The following is a 22,544-nucleotide window of genomic DNA, read 5'->3' on the forward strand; positions in this document are numbered from 1 at the left end:
GTGCTGTTGCCTGAGTGGGTCTACACTAAACAGGATTGTGTTTTGCACCAGTTTAGTGGCCCGTGGTTAATGATTTGCAGGCTGCTAAGAGAAAACAAAAGGAGCTCTTGTTACAGTACTTACACTGTTGTCCCAAGTGAGGATTTTGCAGAAATTGACACGATGAATGTGAGGGCTTCTTTGCTTAGAGCTCCACCAATCTCAGAACCACAAAAATGGGGATTGTCTCAAAGCAGTTTTTCCCAGAAGCCCTATGGTTTCAATGTGCAATTTTGCAGAACATGAGGGTCACTCAAATATAATAACTTCTATCATCTTATAGTAGGAACTTTTACCGGTGGCATAGTCATGGCAACACACAAAATAATTATTTCTGTGCAACTACATTGAGATGCTGATTTGAATATTATTAGTTTTGTAGTATTGGTGAAGGGTAGTTGGAAGAAAGGCACTCTGGGACACGGTGCCCTCCCACAAGAGGAAACCACCCTTAGAAGGATTTTACACCACCCTGGAAGGGGCCCTCCAACCTTTTCCACCTGATAGATGACAAAAACCTGATTGGATAACAGGTGCAGGGAGGTAAGTCAGATTAAAACAGCACTCCCAACAAAGCCCATAAAAACCCCAGACTTAGAAACCTGGATGGCAACCTGGGAACCCTTTCCTCTTTGGGAGCTTTGTTCTGGCACTTGATTGTCTTCGCTTTGTTGTCCAGCACTCTTCATCTGGTCTACGTCTTCATTCTTCAGAGTGGCGTAACTGGGGCACTGAAGAAGAAGGAAATCCTATAACAGCATTTGTAATTAGGTTTTTAGGTTCTAAGAACTATACATTTAGGAAATGTATGTAGTTATATATACGCATACAGTTTTACATGTGTAGATATTTAACATAATTTAAGTGCCACAGTAGGGGGCTCCTGGGTGGCTCAGTAGGTTAAACGTCTGCTTTCAGCTTAGGTCATGATCCCAGGGTCTTGGGATCAAGCTGCACGTCCCCCGCTGGTTCTCCTACACAGCTCTCTCTCTCTCTCTTTCTCTCTGTCTCAAAATCTTTAAATACTACAGTAGGAATCAACAAGAATGTCATTGAAAGGATCATTCAAGTTTGAGAAACATTATTGTTTGATTGCCATCTCTGTACTCCCCCTTAGCTACCAACACCTTTAATCCTGTCTTGTTCCCTATACTTTTTTTTTTTAAAGATTTTATTTATTTATTTGACAGAGATCACAAGTACGCAGAGAGGCAGGCAGAGAGAGAGGGGAAGGGAAGCAGGCTCCCCGCTGAGCAGAGAGCCCGATGCGGGGCTCGATCCCAGGACCCTGAGACCATGACCTGAGCCGAAGGCAGAGGCTTAACCCACTGAGCCACCCAGGCGTCCCTGTTCCCTATACTTTTGTGAAGAGGTGAGGTTAGGCAGTTTATCGGTCAGCTATTGCCGCAATAATGCTGCCTAACAAGCCACTCCAAAACTCAGGTTTTTAAGTGACAACCACCATTTATTCTCATAGCTGGCTTTGCTTTTCCTTGCAGGTCTGTGGGTTAACGAGGGTGGCTCAGCTTTGCATATCTAATTGTCCTTGGGCAAGTCCCCTAACTGGGCCATGGCACAAGGAGGAAACAATAGAGACTTCTTAAAACCTGCTCTGAAAACTGACTCACTGCTGAGTCTGCCTACTTGTCATTAACCTAGGCAAGCCACCTGGTCAAGTCCAAAGTCAGAGGGTGGGCAAATAATACTCCTTCCACCCTGAGGCTATTGCAAGGATATGCTGCAAGAAACAGTGATGAATTGCCAGTCATTTAGTCTACCATGGTCTGTGACTAGTTAGGATATCTTTGTCCTGTTTTTGCAAATAACCCCTGAGCAGTTATGCTGAACAAAGTGTATGTTGAAATAACTCTAAGGTTCTAGATAAGCTAGGGGAGATGATACACCCTGATTAAAGTGACAAAGGTAATGCATAAGCCAGGGTAGGAAGAATAACTTCTATTAATGGGAATTTAAGAACAGCATTGTGCTAGGAACTGAAGCAGAACCCCTTTATCCTTGCAGCCTCATAATTCAAAATCTATTAGATTTTAATTGAATATACTATTCATAATACTGTGAATACATATATAAACAGAGACTCGTTTATAATAGTATGCAAAGGTACTTTATTCTTCGTGTTTAAAAATGTGCATTATTTTCATTACTGTTGTGCTGGTTTCTATTTTATATCACAATGTCCTGAGTGAGAGGAATTATTCAGTATTTTTGTTTAAATGATAGAGATTAAATGTTAAATTTATTCCAATTTCATGCCTGCAGACGCTGCAGGGCAGGGTCGGTAAAAAGGCAAAAAAGGCCAACTCTTCTCCCCCATGTAACCATATACAATATTTTGGCATTTTTATGATATGCAAGTTGGTTTAATTCATTGACTTGGTTTGAAAGCTGGCAACAGTAAGGTAGGATCTCTATGAGGTAGGATCTTCCTCCATAGCCACTCCAAATATCATAATTCCTGAGCTACACTGTGAGCTCTGAAATGATGTTCACTACAACATTCTTGAAGCCTTCACATCTTAATGTGACACCTTCTGTCAAGGTAGGGAAGTATCTGTTAAAAACCTTCTTAGCCAAGGCACCTGGGTGGCTCAGTGGGTTAAGCCTCTGCCTTTGGATCTTGTGATCTCTCAATCTCTGTCAAATAAATAAATAAAATTAAAAAAAAAAACACCTTCTTAGCCAACCCACACCAGCAGCAATCTTAACTACTAAGTTACTGTAAGAAAAAAATCAGCTTACCAAGCATTAATAGAAAATTGTGCCCAATCCCTTTGCAGGATATTAACGCTCTGAGAGACAAGAGAGGTCCTCATCAACTGCTTCCATGGACAGTGACTCCTACTGTATTGGGTACCTGTTGTCCAGAGCATAACCAAACAAGCTGGGCAACCCCCATCTCCTGACTAGTTTATCACTATTTATACACAAGGTATATTTATTTATTTATTTATTTATTTTAAGATTTTATTTATTTATTTGACAGAGATCATAAGTAGGCAGAGAGGCAGGCGGAGAGAGAGAGAGAGGAGGAAGCTGGCTTCCCACAGAGCAGAGAGCCCGATGCAGGGCTCGATCCCAGTACCCTGGGATCATGACCTGAGCGGAAGGCAGAGGCTTTAACCCACTGAGCCACCCAGGCGCCCCCACAAGGTATATTTAAAACTGATCCCAGGTCAAGTATTGCAGTCATAATCCCAAGAAATAGTTCAGTTCTAGCATATCAGGTTCCTGCAAGATACCAGATGGAGGGAGAAACCACTTCAAAACAAAGAGTGATGGTTCGTCACCTTTTACAAGTGAGAGGAAAATATCAAGGAGAGAATAAAATGTCGCCCTCCTAAACTCATCAAATCAATGGCTGTCTTCACAGCCTTAACTGACAAAATCCAGAGTCCTCAATTTCCCCATTTCAAGAGCCCGTTTTCAAGGCGAAGAAGAGCTTTGACGTCATCCCCTCTTCGCGGTCTTTTCACGACTGTATTCAGGATTCTCCACCCTCCTTTCGAGACACAGCTAGGCGTGTTCACCTCAAAAGCTTCTCCAAAAACACTCAAGCTCAAATTTCATATACGGTGGTCAAGGTAGGCCTGGGAGCGGTAAAGACGGGAGAGGAGTGGAAGGCGGTGGAGGAAGGCTTTGCAGGCGAGGAAAAACGGCCAGGAAACTATTCTGAACACCTCCTACCGCCCTGTGGCACCTAGCAGTGTTGGACTGGATACGTGCTGGAGCTACTGCTTTAATTCTTTCCCGGGAGGTTTTGGCTCTGGAGGGGAAGGGAACCGTGAGGGTCCACCGGACTTCCTTAGCCCGAAATGGAACCGGGGCAGCTGGAGGAGGAGGCTGCCAGGGTTCATCTGCAGGCCTTGGGGGCGGATCTCGGCGGCAACCCTCATCAGCCGGGTTTCTGCCGCCCTAGTTGTGTTGCCCAGTGGGCCTGGGGCAAGGATGTGGGCGCAAATCCTGCTTCCAGGCGGCCCCTAACCCCATGACCTTGGTGTGCAATCAGTACAAACGTAAACATGCCAGCCGGTGTCGGCCCGGAGCCCCGTCACGCGGCTTCACTCCGGCGAGCAATGACGCTGTCATGCTATACCGCGCGCTGCAGGCCGGGTACCTTCTGCCACCGCCCCGCCCACTCTTCCAGCCCCGCCCGGCTGGCCACGCCCTCGCCGTGATTGGCTGAGCCTCAGGGCGGGGTGGCGGCACTATTGGCAGGAACTCTGGGACGCTAGGCTCGGGAGCGCGCCACGTGTATGTAGGGGCGGACCGGAAGGCGCAGGCTCCAGCTGACGCGGCCCGGCTGCGCTGCTGAGTGGCGGCCATGGAGCGGGACGGGCAGCAGCTGTCCGCGCGGCCAGCCCTGGAGACGGAGGGGTTGCGCTACCTGCACGTCACCGGTGAGTCGCCGCGGTCCACGGGCTCGTACCGCCGGCTCCCCCGGGCGCCGCCATGTTCGGTGGGTCGTCCTCTGCTGCGCGCCGGGCCGGGCCTGGGGAGGCCGGGGGAAGCCTGGCCGGCGGCCGGGAGGCGCCGCACACAGGTCCGGGAGGAGGGCCTGGAACACGCGCGGAGGCCCTCCCGGAGCCACAGTGCTCTTGGCGGGGCCGTCGGTCTCTTTTTTGCGCGAATCCTTTACTTAATGCGAAGCAAGCCCTTCCGGGTTGCGGTGACTGGAGCCGCTCGGCCCTGGGCATTTTCCTCCAGGTCTCGCGTCACCCCCTCCACCCACGCCCGGCGCTGTGTCGGCCCCCACGGCTACCTCTTCCTATAAGTTCCTGAGGTCTGAAAGGCCTCTGCCCTCCCGAGCCGGATAAACTTCCTTTTCCCCATCAAAACCCGCTCGGCAGTGCCCTCCTGCCTCCGGACTTGCCCCTCAACTCCCCACATGGTTGAGGAGTCCCTTCTCGGTGACCCCTGAATTGTGCTCGCTTCTATTCTGACTGTCTCCTTAGGAGGCCATTTCCTCCGCCAGACCCGGAGGTTTTTGAGGGCAGGAGCTACACTTCCCGTCGTCTTCGTTGAATTTTATGGAAAAAAGTCTTGTAGTGTGGCAATGACTTTCGGTTTCTTGAAAACTGCTTCTTTTCAGTGGGCTCCCTGCTAGCCACCTATGGCTGGTACATCGTCTTCAGCTGCATCCTTCTCTACGTGGTGTTTCAGAAGCTTTCCACCCGGCTGAGGGCCTTGAGACAGAGGCAGCTGGACCGAGCCGCGGCCGCAGTGGGTTAGTGTTTAGAAGTTAGTCTGTTAGGAAGAGCAAGAAGTTCACGATTCTAATCTGTGTGAAGGGAAAGCCATTTTACGCTTCTGTAATTGATTTTGGGGAATGTGCAGTAGCTTTTCTTTCTTTCTTTCTTTCTTTTTTTAATTTCAGAGATTTTAATGAGATGGAAAACCTGCTTGATGGTGGGTAGAGCACTCACTGCATATCCTGTTAAATGGTTTTTCATTTATAGTGTGGATTGAAATGAAAACGTCACAGCTTCTCCAGACTTGTGGGTCGGCCTGTTGAATCTCTAGAACCATTGGAAGTGCAGGAAACTCAGCCGTGGTTCTTTATATCCACCACATTTTGATTTTCACAACTTCCTCATCAGATCTGATTTCAAGTTACAGTTGGTTGTTTCGAAAACATACTCCCTCGGAAAACAGTAGCCTTTTTCGCTAGGCAGAAGCTAGTTTCTGAGGACGTATCTAAAACAAATGTCAAGCACTTTGAGAACGGCAGCTCACCGAAATGCAAATCAGTCTTCTGACTCAGCACGGTTAGAGTTTGGGGAGAAAAGCAAATGTCGTAATACAAAAGGAGTCACTAGCAGAAAGACTTAGGAATGTCCTTCTCTCAAACATACCTCTCCTCTCCTCCCATGAAATTCTGTGGTCCTGCCATTCTCTCAGTCTTTTTGATTGCTGGCTGTACTTCTGACAACAAACTACATATTACAGGTGTACATCTTGCATAAATGCGGGATTTCAAGAGGGTGGCAGGGGTGTTAGGAAACAGCGTCCGTCGCCTGGTGAAGCCATCTCTACAAGTGTCGTGCTTGCAGGGTGAGACCCACTGTTACAACTGAAAAGTAGGTTTATAAGATGACGATAGGCTGGGCATTTTTAGAGAGGCCTATTTCTTTCTGTGAGGTACTGCAAAAAATAGGTGTGCAGTCAAAAGTGTTATGTTGTGCTGTTGTACAATTTTATAGGGAACATGGTTAAAAAAAATCCACACTTGATTTTATTCTAAGAATGACCTGAAAGTTAGAAATGTTACCAAAATTTACATTTCTGTGAAGTGGAAGTATGATTTTGTTTTGTTTTGTTTCTAAAAGATAAAGTTCTAGTCCTATCTCCCACCACGCAAGCACAGACCCACACATCCGTTGCTACCTCGACCACAACACTTTGGCCCATTTTATGTGGATTCAATTAGTGCTTTTTTTTCCACCACTGTGTAGGTAGTGATGGTTGCTTATACTTTTGGAGAGTGCTGATGTGAACACACAGTTCTACTTAGTTTTCTTTAAAAATGGCCATACTGCTGTGTGTGTGCCCTGAGGTCGTTCTGGACAGCGTTGTCTGAATAGATGAGCAGGTAGAGAGCTTGACAGTGTATTTATATAACACAAAGCAGAGAAAACATTGATAAAACTGGGGAGCTCATTTCCATTAATACTAACTGGAAGGATTCTTCTTTTCTGTAGAAGCAAGCGTAAAATGCCTAAAGATCTTTACCTCTTTGTGGTATGGATCTGGGCTAAATAAGCGATGGCTAGTGGTCAGAAAATTCTATCTTCCCTTGTTATCTTTTCCAATTCCTGTCAGGTTGGAGACTGGATGTTAGAAGCCCAGGTTGTGGAATGGAATCTAGGGGTGCTCCTCAGACCACTTATATTCTGAGTGGGAATTGCTGAGGGAGCCCAGAAGACATGTTTCTCACAGGGATATCTGGAGCCCTGGACCTTTAACGGGGGGCTAAGAACCACGGCAGTAGGACAGTCTTCTGCCCCCATAAGCAGCAAAATTTATGCACAGCAGGAGAATTTTCATGTAAAGTACATGTTTTTACACTGCTTGACATCAGTTCTTCTGTATCCTAATAATACGGACCTCAAGAGTTTCTTTTTTTCTCAAATTTTTTCCTGACATTTTAGAACCTGATGTTGTCGTTAAACGACAGGAGGCTTTAGCAGCTGCTCGTTTGAAAATGCAAGAAGAATTAAATGCACAAGTTGAAAAGCATAAGGAAAAACTAAGACAGGTATGAGCTGGTTTTAATTCAGTACGTGCTTTTAAGAAATATTTTGCTGCTTCATGGGTGAGAGAGAGAGAGAGAGAGTGTGCGTGTGTGTGTGTGTGTGTGTGTATACGCACACTTGCCTGCATGTCCTCCCCACCCCTGCCCCTTAGGGGAGGTACTGGAAACAACTAATTATGGCAGAATCAATTCCACTTAGCTCAGTATTGGTCAGCATCCTTTCTTTGTGCAATACCTTAACCGTTTATGGAGTAAATACTCTTTTAAAAAGGTGTTCCTTTATTTACCTTTTTACTTTTCAGTGGTCTCTTCACAGTATTCTCACCCAAAATTGTGTTTCCCATTGCCATGCCACTGGACACACAGAGTACACATTCAGCTTCTTATTCCATCGTCTGTCGCAGGCCTCATCTCTCACACGATCTAGCTTGGTGGGGCTGTTCAGTGGACTGAGGGAGAGCCGGGGGGAGGTCAGCAGTGGGCCCAACCCAGGAGTGAGATGGGGAGCAGGAGGTGGAGTTTTGAAAGATGTTTTTAAAAGGCATGTGGTTTGTTTGGGGATCAGTAGGAGGGGAGGAGGAAGGAAGAGCCAAGGACAGCTGTTGGAAGTGACCTGAGCAGTCCGGTGGGTTGTGCCACCCTTCACAGAAGCAAGGCCACCCACCAGATTTGTCCCAGTCTGTGTAACTGAAACAACCAGGTTGTAGATTCTGCTTTCCAAGAAGTTTCGATCCAGATGTTTCTGGCCTTTCTTCATCTTCTGAGAAGAAAGCGTCTGCATGCTCTAAGGCAACAGAGAAATTGGCCTTCCTGTTGGTTTTGCCTGTGTCTCTGGTGTTTCCAGGGTCCTGTGCCTTTCTGCCACCGCTAGTGGCTCTTGTGGTTTCTGCCTGGTCATCCAGTACATGGCTGGTCTCCCCAGCTTGGCCGGAACCCAGGAGGAAAGGGCAGAACAAGACCACACCTCCTCCACACGTTCTTCCTCCTCCGTCACCCGGTGTTGGCAGCCTTCTTCACTGTTCAGTTGTGTCCTTTCAACTTAAACGCAGTCACTAACCTAGAGTGAACTAGCACATTACTGTTACTTATTTAATTTTTTAAATCATACAAAGTAAAAAAAAAACATTGTTATAAAAATCTGTACCATGAAAATTAAGTCTCTGATCTCCTTGTTCCTCTACTTGCTGCTGCCCAAGCATTCCATGTTTGATTTTTAGGTTTTTTCCTAGAAATATTTATAATATAAACACGTGTAGAAATTTTTCATTGAAATGGCAGCATAGTATACGTAGGTGCCATTTTTGAGCCGTTCTATTTTAGTTTTTCTCCTTGTTGATCTCTAGCCATTATTACGGTTTTGTCCCGAGAGCTGTAGATTAGGTTGAGTTCCTGCTTCGTGTCAGAACTGATGACTTCAGCATCTGAGTTTTTTGTGTGTGTTAGTAAAATAGCTTGATCACTTATGCAGTTTGCTGATGTAGCTGAAAATAATCTTTTTAAAAGATTATTAAGACTTTTTAAAATTGTAGTGTGGGCCCCCCCCCAAAATCGGGAAAGGGACAAAAGCCTGTGTTCGGTTTTAAGATTGTTATAGCACATGGGGTTCTGTCTCCTGTACTTACAGGCAGCGTAGTAACAACAAACTGAATGAGTCCATCCGACCACAGCTGAATGAGCTCTTCTGCCTGCCGTCTCAGGACCTGTCTGCTGTGTTCCATCCTGGGGTTCTGTATATCAGCTAGGAGTGTAGACTAGCCTTCAGGCCAAGAGATGATTTCTTCCTTGGCCTCTTGTCCCTGCAGACAGTGGAAGCATGAGGTCAGGTATGGGGGGTTAGCAGCAGCAGCCCCTGAAAGCTGTGGAGAAATTTTCTGGAAATGTGCTTCCTAAGGCATCTCCTCACATATCCCCGTGACGTCACAGTTAACTGGAACAGAGCGAACAGGAGTTCGGGTCTGGCTTCCCTGGGGCGTGAGGAGTGTAGGGCACAGAGGTTTGTGCACAGGCAGGTTGCGGTCTTGTGCCTGGCTGTCGGGCAGGCATGATGCTTTACAAGGAGGAGCAAGCAGAGGCGAAGGTCCAGGGCACTGGGTTTCCCTCCGCCTGGGGAGTCTGCTCCCTGTGTGCTGACAAGCTTTCTCAAGTGCTCATTGTGCACAGTTTTCTGCTAAAACTAATTTTCCTTTGTTTCCAGTAGTACTTGACTTTTCAGAGTGCTTTCCCATCTGTTCTCACTGGAGCCTCACAGTCTGCAAAGCAGAGGGAGCGAGCGGCTTTCCTTAGGTACCTCCGCCAGGCGGCACCAGAGCAGGCTGCCAGCCACGCTCACCCATTCCAAATGCGAATTCTTCCGTGTTACAAAAATGTCCCGACTGTGGGCAAGTTTCAGAAGAACTGAAACGGTATTCTTTTTCCATGACACATCTTGCTTTCTTTAATAGTTGATAAAAACATGGGTGCCTGGGTGGCTCAGTTGGTTAATGTCTGCCCTCTGCCTCTGCCTTCAGCTTAGGTCATGATCCTAGGGTCCTGGGATCAAGCCCCAAGTCTGGCTCCCTGCTTAGTGGGGAGTCTGCTTCTCCCTCTCCCCACTCCCCACTCACGTTCTTTCTCTCTCTCTCTCAAATAAATAAAATCTTAAAGTTTCTATGAGTTAAACTCCTACCATTAGATGACAGCAGTGTTATTAACTATAGAAAACGCAGGTGAAGGTTTGTTTTAAAGGACTTTAAAATGAAAAAGTCACCAAAATTAGTGTTTTCTATGGGAAAGATGGCAGCTTATGAATTCATACTGTTACCTGTGCAATTCTTTCTCAGCTTGAAGAACAAAAAAGGAGACAGAAGATTGAAATGTGGGACAGCATGCAAGAAGGGAAAAGTTACAAAGGAAATGCAAGAAAGCCTCCAGAAGAAGATGGTCCTGGGCCTTCTACTTCGTCAGTCCTGCCAAAACGGAAAGCTGACAGGAAGCCGCTGCGGGGAGGTGGTGAGTACCAGACACTAAAAGATTCTGAGCAATTACAGGGTAGGTTTACCTTGTAAATACAAGATTCTCTTTCTTCCTTTTATTATCTATAAATTGAAGCTAATTCCTAAGCTTGGGATTATGAAGATAAATAAAAGAAACCCATGCAAAGCATCCCTTAATGGCTAGCGGTCACCAGCTTGGTGAGCTCAGTGCCCTTGTTGCCCAATGTCCCAGGGCAAGGATGTGAGTGTAGGTCCTGCTTCCAGGAGGCCTGTACCCTCCTGGGCCTCAGTGTCCAATCAGCAAAGAAAAAGAAAAAAAAGTAAACACTGAATAAGAAATTGAAAAGGGAGGTCAGTCACGGCTCCTCGGATGTATGCCTCTCACCCTCGTCCCACATGGCCCTGGCAGGGGAAAGGTAAGCAGAGGGGCGAGGGATAGTTTGCCCCCACTGCAGAGGCGCGTCACAGGGCTAGAACAGAGTGGTTTTGGTCCTCCCAGCCATGGCCAGCTTGTTTCTTGCAAATAACTTCCTCAAGGACACACGGATAAATGCTCATTCAGAGCTTTCTTCTGTGCACAACTCCTGCCCCCTGCACTCTAGGTGATGCGGTCGCTCTCGTCTCCATCCCATTCTTGAGGTCTTTCACATCCTTTTGGGAAGATGTGACTCACACACAAATGAAAATAAGTCATGTTTGTGATCTGCTAGCAGTTCCTCGTGGAGCCTGAGGGAGGAGGGGGCAAAGGCGCCAGAACGCTTTGTGGAGGAGCCAGTTGTAGGCCGAATGCTTCTCTTCCCTGTGGGAGGAGGGGCTGTCTGTAGAGTTGCTGCAGAGGCTGGCGTCATGGGGGGATCCTGGGGAGACTGGCACGTGGGCTCTGAGGCAGCGCGGACATGAGCTTAGGCCGCGCTTAAAGGCTGAGCCCTATCCCCTTTGTGTCAGGAACCCAGAGCTGGCTTGCTGGAGGAGCAATGTGTCTGAGAAGAAAATGCTGTTTTAAAACTTTCTCTCGGGACACCTGGGTGGTGCAGTTGGGTAGGCGTCCCACCCTTGGTTTCAGCTCAGTCATGATCTCAGGGTTGTAAGATCAAATCATGATTCCAGGGTCCTGGGATTGAGTCCCCCATTGGGCTCTCTGCTCATCAGGGAGCCTGCTTCCTCCTCTCTCTCTCTCTCTGCCTGCCTCTCTGCCTACTTGTGATCTCTGTCAAATAAATAAATAAAATCTTTAAAAAAAAAATCAGCCAGAAGATATTTTTTGGAGCAAACAGTGATATTTAGGAGAGGAGTGGGTGTTGTTGGAAATGTAATGCATGACTTGCTTCTGTGTCTGGTCTCTGTCAGTGTTTCCAACAATCCTGAGCTAGGTGCTGTCTGGCTAGCTTGGTTTTATCAATAAGGGAACAGAGGCGTGGGGAGTTATTGCCCAAAGATCCCACAGCAAAACCTCAGTTAAGGTCTCACTGGCCAAAAGCCTGAGCACTCAACCTGGTCACCTAATGTCCATTAACACTAGGTTAATAATGTTAATAATATTCCCATTAACTTGGGGAAGCTAATGAGTGGTGGGGTTAGGAGCAAGGGCGAGGGCCCATGCATGACCCAGGTCTGACCGATAGAAGGGCAGAGTTCCGTTCTGTTTTGATTTTTTTTTAACATTTATTTTCTGTAGCTTGCACAGTTCTTATTTGAATGTACACATCTTATGAAGCACTGCAGCAGAAGCCTTCATATGCCTAAATCCAGTGATTTTGAGAGGTTTTGGGGACAAATTTATTGCATATTTTGGGGAGCTTTTATGTTTCTGAAGAGTTATTAAGACCAGGAAGCTAGATGGCTTCTTTTATTCCCACCAGAAAGTCAGTTCAAGGCGCAATGACAGAATAAAGTATTTTTTTCACATGGTAGCTGAAAGTTTTATGAAAAGGTCTGTGAGAAGAGCATCCATATCTTCATAGTGCTTTGTGTGTCAGGCTCACGATTTTATGTTTTATACAGAATGTTCCCAGTACTGTTTCGCTTCCTTTTTCTCGTCCCAGGTTACAACCCTTTGTCTGGTGAAGGAGGTGGAACGTGCTCTTGGAGACCCGGACGCAGAGGCCCGTCATCTGGTGGATGAGGCTAAGAATCTTGCTAGTGTCACTTTTGACATTAGCAAGATGAGTCGGTAACCCTGAATTCAATTGCCTTACGCACACTTTTCACAGTGACTAGCCAAGGGGAGTGGGGTTTATTTCTGCTCTTAACTACATGCGTCTTTAACGGTTGAAGCCAGCATAGGATATAGATGTCACCACTAGTGGTAGTGACAGTCGGTCACACTTCAGTTAAGCCGGTGACTGCACTCATTGATTTCATGGGTAATTGCTAGTTGGTAGATAAAGCCCTCCAGGTGATTAACAGTCTTGATAAAAGCGACCTAGTGATGGTTCTTCACGTTAGAAGTCCTTGCTGGTTGGACAGTCTCTGTGACAGTTTGCGTTGAATGATGTCTTCCTTGTAAATGGTGAGCCCACCAGCGAGGATTACTGATGCAGACAGTTGATGGGGTTGTTTCTGTATATTTATGTTTATGTACAGAACTTTGTAAAAAAGCTGTATATATTAAAAAAAAGCAAAAAACATTTTTAGCATCTTTATTAAATTCAAGGGAATTTCTTTATGAACTTGAATTTGTCTGCCAAACATTAAACAGCTTTTTATCATTCCACCATAACCTCCTATCGCTACTTCTTTTCCCTACTCACTGTTTCTCTCCTGTGGTGAGCGAGGTGAGTGACAGTCAGCTACAATGATCCCCAGAATTGGTAGATCCCTTGGGGTTTGTCCATAGAGTCAGGTGCTCGGAGCTGAGTTGCTAAATTAATAGGATAAAGAAACATCTTGTCTAGAAGTGTCTTGAGGGCCAACCAGATTTCTAAGGGCCCTTTTGGTTATTCCCCTCACACCATGACTCATTTGTTACGTTCTTGTCTAGAGGCTCTGTGTGGAGTACACTATACAGGGCCAAAGAGTATATATGTCAGGCTGGGCAGGATAATAGTGTTGGGTTTGTGTACTTTTTTAGAAAAAAAATTTTTTTATTTAAATTTAAATCCAATTAATTAACATAAAATGTATTATTAGTTCCAGAGGTAGAGGTAAGTGATTCATCTGTCTTAAATAATGCCCAGTGCTCATGGTATCACGTGCCCTCCTTAATGTCCATCACCCAGGGTTTGCACACTTTTCTTAAGGGATGTTGAAAATAAAACCAAAGATTCTTAGTTCATGGCCTATATGCTGTAGTTTACTGATCCTGCTGTCAAGTCGCGATCATAAGAAGGAACAAAATTAACCTGCATGATAGTGGTAATTAGCCAGAAAAGTACTCTAGAGTGGTCTCATATGTCTAAATTAGTCAACATTTGTTGAGTATCTGGTATGTGTGAAGGATTCTGAGGTCTTCTTGATATACATAAAGGAACAAATATAGTCTGGTGCTGTGGAACTCACAGTCTCTTGCGGAGGGTTGGGGAGAACAGAAACAGGACGCTTGAAGAACAGTGTATTTACAAATAGGTTGGAATAGTCTGGACTAAGAATTCGAGTCTGAAGACATTTGAGTCTAATTTTGGGTGGGGACAGCGGGGGCTCCAGATGAGAAGGTCTGTGAATACAAGGGTGAAGCTTGTGAGGGTTAGGACATCCCAGTTCCCAGTTTTTAACTAAGATTGGCTTTTAACCAGCGTAGAAGGTTTACAGCATGGGAAGTTTCAGACTTGGATTAAAGTATTTCATCCAGATTCGTTGTTTACATTGAGAGATGCCCTTGTAGGCTCCCAAAGGAACTTCTTAATAATTCTTTCCTTCATGTATTTTCTGGAGCTGAAAACATGTGTTAAGTTGCTCTCCGTGATTCATTTTAGCAGTAGAAGGGCATGTTTTGTTATACTCTGAGATGTGACTCATCTCCCTTAAGCCTCACTTTTTCCATAAATCTAGAAATTAGTCATGAGCACATGGGAAGAAATGGTTGAATTCTGAGCCTTGATCACCATGGTCCACTTCCCTCTTGTGTTCCTAATGACCAAGGGCTGTGTATAACCAGGGTGGGAAGCTGTCTGGCTAATGAAACAGTTATATGGGATAGTATTATTAATAATTAATATTTGGTTAATTAATATTATTAATGGGTGAAAATCGTGTGCTGCAAGCCTAGGGCAGAAAGCATTCCAAAAGGGTAGACCGAGGAAGCCAGGGATGGTGAGTCTTGCTCTCCTCTTGAAAGGATGAGGAAGTGGGACTAGAACCCGAGGCCTGTGGAGAAGAACAGAGTGGGCCGTGGAGGAGCCATGTCAAACTGGGTAGGACACTGCCCGTCCCTCAGTGAGGGGCTACAGCTGGGATGGCAGCTTGGAACTGGTGTGCTAGACACGGGAGGCACAAGTGTTCAGTGATGACTGTGTCACCCAGTCCTTCCTGGTCATGGGGCAACGTTAGTAGATTCTTGGGCAAAATACATGTGAATCATCAGTTGAAACTCTGGTAGCCGGAGTTCTGTTCTTGGCCAACGCACCTGCCTCTGTACGTGGGGAGAGAGTCATTTGGGTCTTACCCCTTTCTCACGGACTCCACTCCTGCCTCGCCTTCCTCGCCTTCCTCTCCCTTCCCCTCTGCCATCGCTGCTAGCTCTTCCCCCGATGTTCTCAGGCTTTGCCTTCAGACCAGAACAAGGCCATATTGAATAAACCAAGCCCCGGCTCCCTCTGGTGCCCTTCTCTGTGGTGCAAGCTTTGACTTGTCGCCACCTGTCCTCTGCCTCTTGCCCTGCCCTCTGCTTCACACTGGGTCATCGGATTTCAAACTGGTGGGACTGTTGGTCATGGCTTACCTGTCCTGGTAGTTCTTGGCCCCTGCCTGCCACCCTCCTTTGTCTGCCGTAGCACCCCCACACTGGGGTTTACTCCCCGCCTGCCTACACCTCTCCCTTTGGCAGTTCCCTCCCTGCCAAAGTGTTCTGTATTCCCTCTCCTGTTCCTCTTCCTCACCAACGCTCTTCTTAGGGTCCCCTGTGGTATTAAGTCTGATGGATCATTCTCGATACTCCCCTTCAGCAAGCATTATCTGCGATAATTGAGCACTCCTGGAAAAATACTGTTCTCTTGACTTCTAGAACTCCACAAGTGACGGGTTTTCTGCTACCTTTCTGGCCACTCCTCAGTGCTTTGTTTTCTCACTTTCTGACCACTGAATGTGGAGTTAGAGGAGGTTAAAAGAGGCAAGAAGGTAACCAATATCAGTGGCACTGCAGAAACTGCAGCTGTACAAACACCTTACTCACTGGTTGGCTGGCGCTCGGCTGGGCAGCAGGTGACTGGGCGTGTTTGTCCATCTCCGGCAGCCCAGCTGGGCTTGTTCACATGCTGGTTCAGTTCTAAGAAGAGTGTGTTAACCTTTCCCAGTCTGTTTGCATCACATTTGCTACCATCCCATCAGCCAAGGCAATTCCTAAGTCCAGGCCCAATGCAAAGGGGAGAGGAAGACTGCTTCTCAAAGGAGGTAGCCAAAAGCATGCACAAGATGCAGAGAAGGGAAAGAATCTGGCTATTTGCAGTGGAAATACTGTAAATCCTCTTGGATCTTGTAATATCCATCTTTCAGCCTGTGAAATCCCCAGTCTGGATCAAGGCTGCCCTCACTTAATCCTTGAGGACCATCCCCAAGATTTATAGCCAAGAGGAATGCCTCGCAAAGGGGAAGAATCCAGCTCTGATAAACCCACCACTCCCCAATCCCAGAAGGAGCCTGCAAAATGGCCTGGTAATCGGCAGGGACCGACAGGACACGTGGCTCCCTCAGAATGGTTGAGGAGTCAGCAAAGGAGCTAACTGCAAAGGTGTAGTGGGCTTTAGGGAAACCAGTGAGGGAGGGTGCAGGACTGGCGGCAGCTAGCAACACTGGGGAACCGTTGATGCCCTCTCCCCACCACACAGGCCTGAAGAGGCACAAAAAGAACAGCTACCAGGACCCTTAGAGAGAGAGGGCCTGTGTGGAGAAAGCCACCTGACAGGCCTGCAATAGAGTGAGCCAACTGTCACTTCCCAGTGAGAAGGAACCAGAATAAGTCCTCTGACCCCACTTTCCCACCCACCAGTCTCTGCCAGTGTCTTTCACTGGCTGAACTGGGCTGAAAGCTTGAATCCCTGCGGAAAATATGGCAGCTAGACTGGTCAACAGATCCCCTGGTGGTTGCTGCAGGTTGAACTACGTCCCCCAAAGGATACGTTGGAAATCCTAACCCCCAGGACCTGTGAGTGTGACCTCATTTGGAAATAGGGTCTTTGCAGATGTGATCAAGTTAAAACGAGGTCTAGGGCATCTGGGTGGTTCAGTCAGTTAAACGTCTGCCTTGGGCTCAGGTCATGATCCTGGAGTCCCGGGATGGAGCCCTACATCAGGGTTCCTGCTCGGTGGGGAGTTGGACTCTCCCTCTCCTTCTGCCTCTCCCCCCATTCGTGCTCTCTTTTGCGCGCTCTCTCTCTTTCTCTCAAATAAATGTTAAAAAAAAAAAAAAAGTTAAAATGAGCTCATTCAAGGTCCTACTGAATGAGGGTGGGCCCTAATCCAGTGAGATTGCCTACCAGCTGCTACGGCAGCGGTAACAAAGCCCCACAGACTGGGTAGCTTCACAGAACTTTCTTCTTTCACGATTCTGGAGGCTTGAAGTCAAGGGTGTCTGGAGGCTTGCATTCCTCCTCAGAGATGGTCACCCTCTTGCCTCTTCACAGGGTTTTCTCTTTGTGGTTGGGCACAAAGAATTTTGTCTTTGCCCCAGTCTCCTCAGAGACCAGTCAGGGGTTGGATTAGGGCCTACCTTAAGGCCTCATTTTAATGTAATGACATCTTTAAAGACTTTATCTCCAAATGCAGTCACATTCTGAGATACTAGAGGTTAAGGCTCCAACAGGTGACTTCTGGGGAACACAATTCAGCTCATAACACTGATATCCTTATAAGAAGAGCAGACACACAGAAGACCACCATGTGAAGATAGAGGCAGAGATTGGAGTGAAACAGCCCCAAGTCAAGGAACGCCTGGGGCTCCCAGGACTGAGAAAGACAGAGTGCCCCTCAGGGCACTGGAGAGAGCACGGCCATGCCCATGCTTCAGTTTGGACTCTACCCTTTAGAACTGTAGGAGAATAAAACCCAGTTTGTGGGGATTTGTTAGGGCAGCCAGAGGAAGGATATTGAGTGGCCTTAAAGATGGCCTCAAGAGGTGGCCCTGAGGACAGCCCTTCATCAACACGTTAAAAACAGTGCTCACAAGGAGGCATCCGTGTTTATCAGTATCCAGGATAGAAATCGTGAGAGTGCTGGGTAATTTATTTACCCCTTTGTACCTGCTCTCCACCCCATTCTTGCCCCAAGAGTCTGACCTGTATGAATTCCTGGGAGCCATTAACAGCAGTCCATTCATGCCAGCACCTGGGGGTGCTGACTCTAGGCCACTTTGACTGCAGACTGAGATGAGTCTAGCCGATTTGAACACCATTCCCTGGGGCTCCAGCCAACACATTAAACCCTGGATTCCATTTTGAGAAGTTTGGCTCCAGTGATCCTTTTATAATTCATTGTCCTTCCGACACCTTTGGAGTCCGTTACTAGGATTTTCCCCAGACTCCGGCCAGCAAGGATAGACGATGTCCTGCCACACGTTACAGTGTATAGCTCTGCCCTCCCATCACAGGCCTGGTAACTTCCATCTGGACTATGTTGGGATCAAACTCTTCCTGTGGCCTGGAGGCCCCGAGGAGGGGGAGAGATGAGGACTGAGGCTATAATGGACAATGGCAGGAGAGGCAGCTGCCGCAGGTGTGTTCATGGAAAGATGTTCCTGCAGGGGGAGGCTGGCTGGGGCTGAGGCAAAGGGATTTAGAGGTCAAAGTATTCAGCCTCCTCTGTGTCACCACGGAGCTCAGGGTCCCACTCTTTCCCAACAGTGCCCTTAGCATGAGAGACCAGACAAGGCTGAGCATTTAATTGGCAATGCAACTCTGTAACCCTTGCAGTCAGGCTCTGGACAGCCATTTCTCTCCTGCACCCAGACAATGCAGGAATTCCATCAGGGCTTTCTGATTTCCCACTTGGGTTTGGCATTGACCAAAAGTAACTACCTTCTGTTTGTCCTTCTCCCTGTCCTCACTATACACTTGAGGGCCATCAGAAGAGACCAGGTGACCTCACTATCTTCCCAGTCCCTTTTTTTTTTTTTTTTTTTTTTAACCATCAGGACTGTTTCTCAGCCTTTGGATCTCCTATTGCTTTGCTCTCCTCTTCTGTGACATCACCAGTGACACCTTGAATGCCTGAGATGCCACTACATGCCTTGGCTTACCAGTGCCCTGTTGCTCACTCCTTAAACATATGAACAATGCAGCATTGTCCCCAGTCCCATTTTGAGGGTCTGCTTCCCACACCCACTCCCAGGACATTCACTGTAGGTAGCAGACAGGGTCTGGGCTAGAAAGAGATGGCCTGCATGAACTGGGCAATCAAGAAGAGCCCAACACAGGGACTGCATACAAAAGCATGGGCAGTGTTTAGGGAGATGAAGAAGGGAGGGTTTAGTGGCCCAGGGCTGGCAACACTCCGGAGGTCATCGTCACCGCCATGCCTGAGGCAGCAAGGAGAGTACAGAGCTGGAGCCTTCCACAGAGGTAAGGGGCCCAGACAGTGTGGCCTGTACCATATGCTGCGAATGCTCTCTGGCTCTGAGGTGGTTTACAGTAAAGCATACGTGAACAGTGAGGTTAGTAAAAGAGCCATATAAAATGAGGACAGAGAAAGGAGGAAAAGGACCATATATAGTTCCTGTTACTGAGCTTTTAATTTTGTTCTGAGCTCCTCAGTAACCAAGGCCAACAGGGAACCATAAATTGTTTGCTTCTTGTTACTAGAAAAAAGATGCCAGGCATTTTGGGGGAAGAGAGTTGATCCTGGCACCAAAATGTAAGATAAATTTCAAACATTGGACTTCAACAGAAGAGAAATCAATGCTAGAAGACATCATAAATGTGCCTAAGAACAGGTTTACGGTAAATTCAAATGTGGTTTTCAAAAACAAACCAGGAATGCTGTCTTTCTTAAAAAGACAAACAGGAAAGTTAAGGGTATCGCATTCATGCATAATTCAGTGGAGGCAATATTCGTAATGGGTCAAGCCCAGGAGGGCCAGTAGGCTTCATCAATTACTGGTAGTTAGTAACTCCCTGTAGTTTGGTGTGTTGAGAATCACCTGGCTCCCAGGGCTGTGATGGATTAGATGCTACCACGGGCAGGGGAGCAGGGAATGGAAGTATGAGTAGAGGAAATCTGCCAACCTTGGTCTAAGTCGATATAGGCCACTGGTCACATTTGGTCTTAGAATCTACAACACCCAGAAGAGTGATGGATAGCTTGTCCTTTCCTATCAGAGATTTTCAGTCTTCCACTGCCTTCACCTCAGCATTGGTTGCCTGCAGCACCCATGAGCATGCCCAGGGATCACCCAGAGTCCCCAACAGGGCAGCTGTAACTATATGCCTTTTGCACTCACCCCAGAAACCAGAAGTGAGTGGAAGCGCTGCAGTAGGGATAATGTCATATTTATTTTAATTTCCATTTTTACAAGTAAACCTGTAGATTCTGGGTTTTAGGTGATGTTTAGAAAGGCTTTTTCTACTCTAAGAGTCCCTCATTCTCCCAGTACTTCTTTTAAACCTTTGATCAAAGGTTTGTTATTTGGAATTTACTTTGGTATGAAAAGGAAGAATGTGATCTGACTTTTTTTCCCCCCAAATTGCTATACAGTTCCATCTTCCCTTCATTTTTATACTAAACCAAACCCCTAAATATATTCAGGTTTATTTTGGGCTCCATTCTGTTCTGTGGACATCTATTTATGCATTCAAATGATAGGTTGAATTGTGTCCATTCCCTTCCGCTCTGCAAAAAGATATGTTAGAGTTATAACCCCCAGTACTTCAGAATAGGAAAGAAGGAAGGAAGGAAGGAAGGAAAGAAGGAAGGAAGAAGAAAGACTCATTGGTATTTTTATTGGGTTTATATTTTTCTTTTTAAAGTAATTTTGTGAAAATCAGCATCTTTACACTATGAAATCTTTATGTCTAAGGGCAAGATTAACAAATATGGCCACATAAGAATAAAACATGCTGTGGCTAAAACAACCACAAAGTGAAAGAACAAATTAACAAAGAATATTTGCAAACTCCAAACCAATAAAAAGAAGGCTAACAGATCAATAGAAGAATGCACTAAGAACACAAATGGTAAGCTTCATAGAAAATTAAAATTGTTTCTAAACATATGAAAAGATGTTCAACCTCACCCCTATAAAAGGAATGCAAGGAGGTATCTTTGTTTCCCTTTTTTTCTTCCTATCAAACTGGCAAATGGAAAGAAACTTAGTAACTTAAAGCAGCTTAATATATTGCCAAGGGTATGGGGTACCAGACACTCTCAAGTCTATGGAGGTGTATTTTAGTACAACTCTACAGAAAGCAATCTGGATATATCAGAATTTTAAATAAACACACTATCTTTTTAAAAAATTTATTTATTTATTTTAGAGAGAGAGAGAGTGAGAGAACACAGTGGAGGGAGGGGCAGAGGGAGAGAATCTCAAGCAGCCTTCCTGCTGAGCACAAAGCCCCACGCAGGGATCGATCTCATAACCCATGAGATCATGACCTGAGCCAAAATCAGGAGTCGGACTCAACCAACTGATCCGCCCAGGCACCCCTGGACACAATCTTTAAATCAGCATTTCCTTTTCTAGAAAGAGGTCCTAAAATATATTCACACAATGGTGTGCAGATAGTATTTTGAGGTACATAGTACAAAAAAGTGGTATATCTTATATTAGTATACAAATTATGGAATATCCATGCAGTAGAATACTAAGTAGTTGTAACTGTAAATGAATCTGTAAGTAGGACTACAGAATGATTTATATTAAGTGAAAAAAGTGGGTCATAGAACAACATGTATAGGATGCTGATAATGAATTTAAAAAGAGGGATCATGCATGTATAAACACCTGTACACACACATGTGCTTTGATATGCATCATGTAATCCCTGGAGTGGTACAAAAGAAACCAACAGTGGTGGTTGCTCAGGAGTGAAACTGAAAGGTTGAAGATCAGGATGAAAAGAAAAACTATTTTTACCCCTTTCTATCTTTTAAATTTTATCCCATATACATACATTGCCCATTCAAATAAGATATAAGTTTTTGGTTTTTAAACATTTTATTGAAAAAATCATACACATAAAAATGCACACACTGTGAATATATAGCTCAGTAAGTTTTTAGAAACTGATCCCATCCGAGTAACCAAGAATCCCAAACTATTTTAAATATAGATATAACCCATTCACAAACTTCAAGAGCTTGACTATTATTAGTAAATATTTTACTTATTTGAAAAATATATTTCAAGGACACCTGGGTGGCTTAGTTGGTTAAGTGACTGCCTTCGACTCAGGTCATGATCCTGGACTCCCAGGATTGAGTCTCACATCTGGCTACCTGCTCAGCAGGGAGTCTGCTTCTCCCTCTGACCTGCTCCCCTCTCATGCTCTCTCTCTCAAGTAAATAAATAAAATCTTAAAAAAAAAAAAATGTATTTCAGCCACTCACAAACTTCTAGAGCTAGAGTCTTAACTTGTAAAAAGAAAAATTAAAAATTTTTATTTTTATTAAATTTATTTTTATTAAATTTTTATTAAATTCTGGTATTAAAAAATACCAGAATAATAATGATAATATTTTTTTTTGTCCGTTGTCACGAAGCAATTTCACATCCATCATCTGTTCTAAACCTGTGAAATAGGTTATTCCTGTCATTTGAGATCCATGAAGAAACTGAGATTCAGAAAAGCAAAGTGACTTGCTAATAAGTGGCAGAGCCACTTTAGTTTAAAAAAAAATTACACTGTACTTTCCTCAGAATTGGCATTGGTTACTGTGATTCTCAAGCAGAGAATAGACGAGACACTTAAAATAGCACCCTCTCCCTTTTCTTGAATGTATTCCTGCAATGATAGACTGGGTGATTCAGGCCAGGCTTCCTTCTAAAAGAAACTTTAAAAAAACTGTACAATATTGGTTTAACTTTTTTTTTTTTTAAATCATGCAATTATTAGGCCAACATCTAGGAATAAGGTGCAGTAACACAGAAAGGTATACAAAGAGCACTAGTATTCATT

General features: G+C 45.5%; 1 protein-coding gene across 1 annotated transcript; it reads left to right on the forward strand.

The window, feature by feature from the left end:
- Window positions 1-4,325: 4,325 nt before the first annotated feature.
- Window positions 4,326-12,900, forward strand: SELENOS (selenoprotein S). The gene is made up of 5 exons (XM_032835990.1): window positions 4,326-4,457; window positions 5,150-5,284; window positions 7,209-7,315; window positions 10,132-10,300; window positions 12,327-12,900. Exons 1-5 carry the CDS (start codon window positions 4,382-4,384, stop codon window positions 12,404-12,406), a joined length of 567 nt encoding a protein of 188 aa, XP_032691881.1. The 5' UTR covers window positions 4,326-4,381; the 3' UTR covers window positions 12,407-12,900.
- Window positions 12,901-22,544: the final 9,644 nt, after the last annotated feature.

This window comes from Lontra canadensis, unplaced genomic scaffold (assembly GCF_010015895.1).
Source record: "Lontra canadensis isolate GAN:19392208 unplaced genomic scaffold, GSC_riverotter_1.0 scaffold89, whole genome shotgun sequence".
NCBI lineage: Eukaryota > Metazoa > Chordata > Mammalia > Carnivora > Mustelidae > Lontra > Lontra canadensis.

What these genes read in the sequence shown, in the direction of transcription:
- SELENOS (XM_032835990.1), top strand. Translation starts at nt 4,382, where the DNA reads ATGGAGCGGGACGGGCAGCAGCTGTCCGCGCGGCCAGCCCTGGAGACG. An exon ending in CCGAGCCGCGGCCGCAGTGG is followed by an intron (nt 5,285 to 7,208) that starts GTTAGTGTTTAG and finishes CTGACATTTTAG; the next exon opens with AACCTGATGTTGTCGTTAAA. An exon ending in GAAGCCGCTGCGGGGAGGTG is followed by an intron (nt 10,301 to 12,326) that starts GTGAGTACCAGA and finishes TTCTCGTCCCAG; the next exon opens with GTTACAACCCTTTGTCTGGT.